Raw genomic sequence first — 10,196 nt, 5'->3', positions numbered from 1 at the left:
AGGAGAGGAGAGGAGAGGAGAGGAGAGGAGAGGAGAGGAGAGGAGAGGAGAGGAGAGGAGAAAAAGAAGGAAGGGATTGAGTGCTGAAGACAAGATGGTTTTATTGCTGTTGAAAGAAGCAGAGCTGTTCCTTCCTGGAATTTAATTCGTTGCATTTAATTTTCTGATTAAACATTTTGGAGAGTACTGTTTCAAGAGAAGTACTTGTAGGAAAATTAAGACACCCAATTGCCACAGCCTTTACTATTATGGATGATGTAAACAAACTAGCTCGGAATGCCTCCTTAAAATTCTCTGATGTTTATTGTGACAGCCACAATTACTGCTTATCTGGTTATAAACAGTGCCATTTGTTGCTGTTTTCATGTGAGTATTACACTATAGTGTGTCAGTGGGGATGGATATTGTCCCAGTATTAGAGAGGAAGGATGAAAAATGGGACATTGCTGCTGAGCTTCAGCATGCGACAAGTGATTATAAATAATGTGTTCATTTATTTTTGAGGTGGAAGAGAGGAAGGAGTGATAACTCTGGTTATAAAGGGAAAAGAAGATTTGTGTCTGTAACTGTGTCAGGCATGCAACACTTTCTTACAGGTTGGTTGTCCCATACTGAGTGGAGAGCCAACAACATAAAGCAGACTGATCTTCCCATGTCACAACAGCACTTTTATTTGAATCTCTGCTTCTGTCTTTCGCTCAGTCATTTTTCTCTTCTTGATGATTATGCATTGTGCAAGTTGCCATGATTTATCATGGGCAAGACTTCTACTTTCAGGGAAGACAGCAAAGGCACTTCCTAATAGCTAATTAGGGCTCTGTGCCTAAGTCTGTAAGACAGATGGTTTTTTCAGTGGCAATCGTAGTAAGACAGGAGTTGCCACCCATCAGCAGTCCAGTCAGCTGCAGGGCCCAGGCAGTACTCAGTGTTAGATACTTCAGCAAAAATTTGAGGAACAGCTGAAGATTAATGTGCTATTCACTCTTCTGCTTTTATCTGTAAATGTAAGGGCATATTTTGCTTCTGCAGATGCTTTTTACACAGTTCCTAGTTATGCATTTTTATAGTATTCACATCAGCATTCCGATTTTTAACCCTCTAAGCTCATCTTTCACGTTGTTGAATAGTGTTGAAATATTTGTTAATATATCTTTTATGTAAAATATTTTTCCCTTTTCTACTTCTAAGTGTTATATTTATCTTTTGGTCCTTGTATTATGAAGTGGAAAAATGAAACCATTTTCTAACATCTCCACTTCCTATTATTCAGTAATATCATATGCCTACAGCACTGCATAATTGGTCTCCTTTTCTTATAAGGGATCAGTTGTAGCTCCTACATGTGTTCTTACGACTTGAAGTTATATTCTCAAATAAAACTTTAGATGATGTTAATTTCCATGTCCTACTTCAGATACGGCACTGTCCCAACATCACCTCCATGCCTACATTTTTGTCCATTTCACAAACTTTACAACCAGTATCTCATCAGTAGTGTAACTCTGGCACATTTTGCATTCCCAGGATGCAAAAATCATCAGGAATCAATAAAGCAATAAAACAGCTACTATTTAATGTTTATCTGGTAAATTAAGCCAACTTTTTTTTTTTTGCTAATTAACAAAATGCATAAGACAATAGAATTGTGTATTAATATATTTATAACTGTACCATTAACGTAGCTGGATTAATCTTAATGGATTTTTCAAGCTGGTAGGAATATGAACAAAATTATATTAAAAAATATTTGTCACAAATGTATAAAACTTTTTATTTTGTCAGGTCAGCTTTCAAAACTCTGTGTAGTAATCCATGTTTTGAGTATTAATTTCCTACATTCTGCTCCAAATACTCTTGTATCTCCCTCCAGTCTTTTATATAATGCTGAATTTCCCCTTCTTTATTACCAAGGCCCTATATTTGTGAAGCAGTCTTCGTTTAATAACCAGCCCCATGTGTGTGGCCTGAATTCCTTCACCCAAAGTTGAAATCAAGTTACAAGGAAGGTGATTTACAGAAAGCTGCATTAAGCACAGAATGTAATCTCTGTACCTAATCTGCTAACTTGCCTATGAAAAGCATTTAGCACAGCAGATCTTAACTTTTGACTGTATTTATATGCAAATGTTATTGTGGCTTCAGTGTAAACATGCCTGAGGCAAATTTGAAGCAAAATGCAGACTGCAAATGCTAAACATTTGAGGAGTAAGCCTGTTAATCTACTGCTCCACTTAACTAATTTCAAGCTAATTTGAGTATTTCTGTGCAAGTCCAGGTGCGTACATACTTAAGACAGGCACCAGTGTATGTCGCTGAAACATTGGGTTTAGATGTGGGAGATGGGAGTAAAGCGAGGTCATTTGGGGCCTGAGCTTCTGAATTTCTTAGAGTCAATCATTTTGTATAGTTTTAGGCACATCTGAGTGCCTACATTACGAAAAAAAATCAGCTCTTAAGATCTTTTTTCATAGTGACAGAGAGAGAAACACTATCTGAGGAGATTCTACCCATCTGGCATTAAAATGATCTTCCAGATAGGCACAACTACCTATCTGTACCAACAGTGTAGGACATACAGGATGTGTGCTGTAAATTAAAAACTTAGGTCAAGTACAATTTAAATTGCCTAAATTCAGTTTACATCCTCCAGCCCGAGTGGTTCCTTCTCCTTACCATTTGAATGTGATATGGATTAAATGTATTAACCACACATTTATGGAGATGGATAAAACTGATAAGGGGGGAAAAAAAGTCACAATATTGGTTCTTTATGAAAACGTCTCTTGGCAAGGAGACACGGGGAATGGATAACTCCTTTCAAGTTCAGTAGTGATCTGACAGTGAAATCATCAGCTTGGACCTTTTGTTTAGTTGCTTTTCATTTGCACAATCAGGTCACATTAAAGTGATACTGATTTTGTATATATGGCTGTAGGCTGGATGTCAGGTGCAGATGGGCGATTTCAACCAGCTCAGCTGTAAGAACATAAATAATAATGATGAATTGCAATGCTGTAGTCCATCTGCACTGCCCAGAGGCAACTCTGGTGATGCCCTGGTTATGGAATCCTTAGAAAATAAAGGGGCAGAAAAATCTAGTAACAAATCATCTACCTTCTCCAGCTGCCCGTCTTCCTTCCTGCCCACCATCATTTCGTGTTTGCTCAGAAATTTCCCTCACCTGTTCTGGAATAAGCACAGTCCACTGCCTTATTCCAGTCCACAGTTTTCCTGTAGTTCTGCTATTTTTCAGTTATACAGCACCAGCAGAAGTTCACTATGTCTGTAGACATGTGTGTACAAATACACCAGGTTCTTCCAGAAGAAACCCACCACCAGCAAAACTGCAAAAAACCAAGCCTCCCTAAGTAAATAGCGGCATAACATCTGATGCTTCTTGAAAACACAGAACAAATCCGATTTGCCTTATTCACATGAGTATTGAAATCCTCATTTAACTCAAATAATAACTTGAATGGAATTTGACTTTAGAGTAATTTACAGCATCTTTTATTGCTGCGGTTACCTTTGTATATAGATGATCCCTTTTTTTTAAGTATTAGTTTAATAAATATTCTTTCTTTCCTTTTTTTAGAATGTGGATTTGTCATGAAAAAAAAGATATTCTAAGGGCAGTGAAGAGGAAGCTAAAGGCAGGGAGGGGAATGGTGTGGTCATTTTTAGCACCAGAATCTTCCTGTGGAGCAGAGGTGCTCTCATTTCAGCGGTCACAGAAGTCAGTGAAGAATCTGACATAAATAAGTTTTAGTTCAGGTGACTTCTTTCCCTTTGCCTCATCTACTGGTTTATAGAAAAGAAATGACAATTATTTTGTCCTATTAGGCATCCTGTCATTTTAAGTTAGGAATTGTCAGGAGTGTGTTTCATTATGCATTTGTACTGCATTAGGTTTGTGATTTTGGTTGTTTTCTAATTAGCAATGTAGCACAATAACAAACATAATAAATTAGATACTGCTTTGCAAAACATAGTTTCAGCCATGCAAGTCAGGCCAAAATCTCTTCATGAGAAGCCTGATAAATTCTCACTAGTAAATTAGTGAACATTGTGTATTCACAGAATTATTATTCAGAAGGAAAAAAAGTAACTTTAACTCACTAAAATATTTTCAGCTGTATATGTTGAATCCCTTTAATAAACAGGTTTACAAACTGTTTAAAATTAATAAAATGCAACTATATGCAAAAAATACTCAACTACTGTCTTTAGACATTCTAACCACTGCAACAACTCCTTTATCAGAACCAGGACACTGCATATTAACAGGGAAATCTTTATTTAGAGCTGGATATGACATTTTTTCTCTATTCTGTTTTCTTTTGGACAGGATCTGTATCATCAGTCATACGACTGCGTCTGTGTCATGTTTGCCTCTGTTCCAGATTTCAAGGAATTTTACACAGAATCTGATGTTAATAAGGAAGGCTTGGAATGTCTCAGGCTGCTAAATGAGATCATTGCTGACTTTGATGATGTATGTACTTCTAACAACAATCAACATATGATTTCAGTCTTGATAACTCAGGATATGCAACAGTAAGCAAACATACTTGAGAGTGGAAGAGCTGTCAGAAGAGAACTTTTGTGTGCCTAGTCACGTGGAAATTACAGGGAGTATTAAAGGAAAAAGATTTATGTGGGATAAATCAGATATTGATCTGACATCATACTCAATTACTTTTGATTTGCTATAATGAGAATTCTGTGTGTATATCTGATGGAAGTTTTTTTCCCTTTAGCTGCAATTAATTAGGCAGTTTTATTACATGCCATATACTAACTACATTTTCTCAATTCTAGTGACTAAAGTCAGGTATGTAAATCTGTTCCTCTAAAATGATGCATCTTTGGGTTATACCTGATTTGCGTTGGTCTCATTGTAAAGAACGTTGGTCAGGTGATACATGAGCGACTCAGAGGATTCTATAAGTTTCAGTATTTCATTCTCTGAAGTTACAAGCAAGTACACTGTATGACTATAGATGGATTGTGAAAAGGCAGCTGTAAAGGTCTTACTGAGAACTTTATGTGTCTTAAAGGAAGTTATTAGCGATGAAGATACCAGAAAAAGGCATTAAGATTGTGTCATAACTCAGCACAGTCTGGATTTGCAAATCTGCAGCTGTAGAGGCTATTTTAGCAGCAAACACATTTGGAGAACATTGGAATGTACTAAACAGCTTTAGGTATGAACTGAAATCTTTGGATTTTTGTCCCGTTGGCACAGAAGAGATGCTTACTTTCAGAAAGCTGCTTAAAGCTTAACTGTTGGCTCACATGGTAACTCAATTCCAATATCAAATGAGTGCAAAGTCTAGTGACTTTAAGAGCTGTATGTATGATAAGGTGTAATTTATTCTCATTACTATTAATATAGTCCCTTTATAATAAAAAGGTATGTTAAGCAGACAGAAATTCCTTTTTTTGGAGGAGGAGGTTGTAACTATTGTTTTATCCATCCTTAAGTCCTTCATTCTGTATGTATTTGTGAAGCCATTTGGGATCTGTTAAGAGACTATTCTAAGAATTAATGCTTTGAATGCTGTTAGAGTAGCAATGCTGTTAGAGTAACAAGGCTGCTGATCTGAATAATAAATAATCATCCTTGTTTTACAGTTATTGTCAAAGCCAAAGTTCAGTGGAGTTGAAAAGATAAAGACCATTGGAAGCACTTACATGGCAGCAACAGGGCTGAGTGCTACACCCAACCAAGAACAGTGTCAGGTACAGGAAAAGGTTCCTGCTTAGTAAAAAACATGTTCAAATGAAGGCTAAAATTCTGTTTGTTAAACCATAGGTTATGTATAAGGTTGTGATCTAGCTTTTTTCTTATTAATGTAGACTGTATTGTACTGGATAAGTGTATACTTTAGTTCAGTAGTCTCTGTGAACTATTGTTTTTCACATTGTGGTTTGAAAACGCCACCTCTGTATTTGCTAAGTCTAAACCAGACCTTCTCCTCTGAATACAATACAGCACTTTATTCCTACATGATGCAGCAGAGCTGGATTTATAAAGTGTACAAAAGACTGCAAGAATGAGTACTTTCCATTGTAAGCTGGGAGGGCTGGGTAGCCGTACCAACTGTACGCTTCCTGAACCCTCCGACTCAGGACTGAGAATGTGTTCCTTTGTTTCTGGTTGACTTAACAGGGTAGGATTGGGAACTGCAGTCAGCAGAAACGAAGTTCAGAGAAGAACTTCTAAGCAAAACCCTTGCTTTTGCCATGATCTTTAGAGTAGTACAGGTTAGTGACAGAGAGACAGCAATTATGCATCAACACATTCTCTGCTAAGGATTAATGTGCTCTTGCCAAACTCAAGTTCCTTCTAGACAGAAGCAATTAACACCTGAACTATAGACTCTACGGAACCTGAGGACAAAAAAAAAATTATTTTAAATTAGTTCTGACATTTAATACAGGGAGGTGAAGGGGATGAAGGAAATGCAGAAATGTAGACTGGAGATGAGAAGACATAGAGGAGCTCTCGATCACAGCTAAAACTAGTGTGTGCACATTTAAGTTATTTCCACAATCTGTCAATCAAGAGATCCAAGTTGTAATGTTCTGGTGAGTTAGTACACTTTTTCAAAAGAAATCCACCAGAACTCAGCATCCTTCAGTCCAGATACCCAAAGATGCACAGATTCCGCAGTACCTAGTGTGTTAGTGACTGAGTGCTAAGCACACTGCTGGGAACCACCCCCAGCTTCATACAAGTGCCCAAGGAAGACTAAGGAGAGGGGTCTAAATGCATCAGCTGAACAGGAAGCCATCTGTCTTAGCTAGGAGCAAACTCCAAAGGAAACGGGTTTCATTCATCTAAACAGCTGCTCTGGCAAGCACCACAACTGTCCCACCTAGGGTGTTATATCTACTCATATGAATCATCTCCTGAAGTTGTCATCTGTCTATCTTTTCTGTCACTTTATCTCAAGAATTGAGGAAGATGCAGTGATTTCTCATAGAGATCTGTTGAGCCCATCTCTTATGAAATCATTCCCATGTCAGAGTCCTACCCTGGATTACAGAAGCACAAAAATCAATTTTCTTCTCAGCCTGAGGGGAGTCAAACCAGTATTTAGAAATTAAGCTATACTGTTGATGTATGAAGAGGCATTAAGTTCTATAGCCTTTATGAGTGGTGTAAGCTCTGAGCTGATGAATTAGTGAACAGAGGATGGGTTGCCTTCTTCCTCTCATCCTCTTGCATTTTATTAATTTCAAGGTCTATTAGATGTTCTCAGAGGTGCTTGCTTATCTACCAGGTGAGATCAGTGGAGAAACTCTTAAAACTGAATTTCACTGGATCTATGGGCAATGGTTTTAGACTAGAGCAAGGTCCATTTAGATTAGATGTTAGTAAAAAGTTCTTTACAATGAAGATGATGAAACACTGGGACAAGTTGCCTGGAGAGGTGGTAGAAGCTCCATCCCTGGAGGCATTCAAGGTCAGGCTTGATGGGGCTCTGAGCAACCTGATCTAGTTAAAGATGTCCCTGCTCACTGCAGAGGGTTTGGACGAAAAGTCCCTTCTAGCCCAAGACACTCTATGATTTTGTGATCTTAAGTGTTAACCAGGTTGCTGAGCTGTGCACCAGTGAGAGGAGGGAGTCTCTGTGAGGCTGTCCACAAGCATAATTTGTTATTAAAGGCCATAAAATAGAAACAGAGACATAGAGAAAACCAATGAGCAAATCTTAGGCACACATAGACATTAAGTGCCTGTGGGATTACGTAGCAGCTAATCAGTTATTTGACAATCAAAACATTACATTAAGCATGTTTTGGATTTATCATCTCTAGAGTGCCTGACTGTGTAAGTAAAATGCATCCTGGTCTCTTGGCCATTGTTTGATCTAACTGATGCTGGAAAGGGCACCATCTTCTACATTACTTCGCTGCTGCTGCTGCCTGCTGGCATTAGGACGTTCTTAAGGGTTTAAGTGATTTCAAGTGTTCAGCATATTTTGGTTGTATTTTCACAGCAGCTGGGGCTAAGGAATCTTACTTTACTGTGTGTTTGGCTGTTTGAATTCAGGAACCTGAACGACAATATATGCACATAGGAACCATGGTGGAGTTCGCATTTGCCTTGGTGGCCAAACTGGATGTCATAAACAAGCATTCATTCAATGACTTCAAGTTACGAGTAGGTATGTATCACAGGATCTTTATGAGAATATCATGAAGGAGGGGGAGAGTTTGGTGTGAAATAGCAGCTGATTAAAGTATTAATAGAACTGATTAAAAGGCCTGTGAGGGTAAATAGCACCATCCTTACCCTGTTTAAAGGCAGCCTGCGTAGTATTGCCCACTAACCAGAGCTTCTGTTGTCACAGGGATTGCTTCAAGGCAGGACTCAGAAAAGGGCAGTATTCTTAAGTAAAGACCAGATTAAAAAATACATTTCCATGGCTCTGAATGGTTTTATGGTAAACCTATTATAATTGTTGTAGAGATTATTAACTGCATACATTTTTAAGGTTATCAATACCAAAGGACACAAGAAAATTCTGCACATGGCTTTCAAAAACCATTTAAATGGTCTTGGAGGACAAGAGCTGTGAAGGGCCAGCAAGGCTGGAGTTTAATATTTCAGATGTACTAAACTAAACAAGCATACAAAAATTCACCCTTTCCTTCCCAGTGTTAGTTGAAGTAGGATAATTGTCTTTTTATTATTCTTTGGATATTGACAATTAAGAGCAAAGTTGTTATATATGAAAGGAGTATCTCTTATAATTCAGCTTCTAGTTGCTTCCATTTCTGCATCGTAGTATTTTAAAAAAGAAACAGGCAGCTGCAGTAAGCCATGGAAAGAATGATGAAATAAATGAATTCAAAGCCGGTCAAGAACCATATGTTCCAAAATGTTTATTTCCTTATAGCAGTACACAGCAGTTTTACAATGCAATATGTAACTTGGAAAGTGTGAAATGAAAGCAGTAAATAAATGCTGGAAACCCATAAATCCTGTAAACATGTCAGAAGTATTTGATTTCCAACAGTTATTCTCCTGTCTTGTCTTTTTTCTTGCTGTGTTGCTTGCTTTTCCTTTCGGCTGCTCCTCTCATGTTTATTTCACAGTGCCACCCACTGGCAAGACTTGCTCTCTTCTGACTTCAGTAAGACCACTCCATTGCCAGTGTGTTTTATATTCCTTGCTAGAATTAAAAAATGACAAAGCAAATCTGAAGTTTGCTTCTGTCTCAGAGTGTTACAGAACTTGGTGGGCTTAAAAGAAACGTGTAGAGATACCATATTTCTGTACAGATTAAAAATTCTCTTCTTGCCATAGGTGACATGCCACATACTTGCAGAGGTGTCAGCAGCGTTGGTACAGATAAAGAGACGCTGAGTGTCAGGGCTAAATGTGCAAACTGATTAAAGCAATACTGACTCTCTTTAAAGTGGGGATCGTGAAGCAGACTTTCTAGGGGGGAAAAAAGATACCTACTTGTGATTTTTAAAGTGTTTGCTGTAGATTCTAGAGAAGTCAGTCTCCTTTGTTCCATGAAATGTGGAATGATTAAATCTATAAAGGGACAAACCCATCACTTTTGCCACTCAAATCCAGTATAGCCGCCACTGAAATCTTCACTTCCCAACTTCACTTCTTTTCTGCTTCTCACCATATGACAGCCATGACAGCCTCTGATACCCATAGCAATTAGTGCCGCAGAAACATTTGAACATCTACAAACTGCCATTTGTGAAAGCCTCCCTTAGTCATTTTCTAACCCCAGAATTATTGCAACACACTAGAGGTCTCAGATTTCAACCTTTATTTTCTGTGAGTGCCTGAAATGTTCATTGTGCCTTGGGAGGTCCACAGCGTTCTCTGACATTAGGCAAGGAAGGAGAGCACCGAGATTATGTTTCAGGCGTTCCTCTTCTTCACTTAGCTAAGGTGCTTGATTTATTAGACAAGCTCAGATACACTTTTGCAGCAAGTTTTGCACAGGTACTGCTTTTTTTCAGGACAGTATAGAGGCTGACATGTTGTTTTCCATATAGCTTCATAGTTAGAACATTTGTCTGTGTTGTAGGAGACCTTAATTCAGTTCCTGCTTTTGGTTGAGACTGCTTAAGCATGGGGATCCCTGTTCCCTAGGGCATGCTGTTAAGGCCAGGCTGAGGATATTTTGGAACGATATATTCTTTGTCTG

General features: G+C 38.2%; 1 protein-coding gene across 1 annotated transcript in view; it reads left to right on the top strand.

Moving 5' to 3' along the window:
• Window positions 1-10,196, top strand: part of LOC104270545 (adenylate cyclase type 2-like) — a 26,940-nt gene that overhangs the window by 12,550 nt on the left and 4,194 nt on the right. Inside the window, exons 5-7 of the mRNA XM_009864941.1 lie at window positions 4,349-4,495; window positions 5,638-5,745; window positions 8,066-8,180. Of these exons, the coding sequence (XP_009863243.1) occupies window positions 4,349-4,495; window positions 5,638-5,745; window positions 8,066-8,180 (370 nt within the window). The remainder of the gene's footprint in view (window positions 1-4,348; window positions 4,496-5,637; window positions 5,746-8,065; window positions 8,181-10,196) is intronic.

The sequence above is a fragment of the Apaloderma vittatum genome, unplaced genomic scaffold, assembly GCF_000703405.1.
Source record: "Apaloderma vittatum isolate BGI_N311 unplaced genomic scaffold, ASM70340v1 scaffold10762, whole genome shotgun sequence".
In the NCBI taxonomy this organism is placed as follows: domain Eukaryota; kingdom Metazoa; phylum Chordata; class Aves; order Trogoniformes; family Trogonidae; genus Apaloderma; species Apaloderma vittatum.
This window is presented reverse-complemented; position numbering and strand designations above follow the sequence as displayed.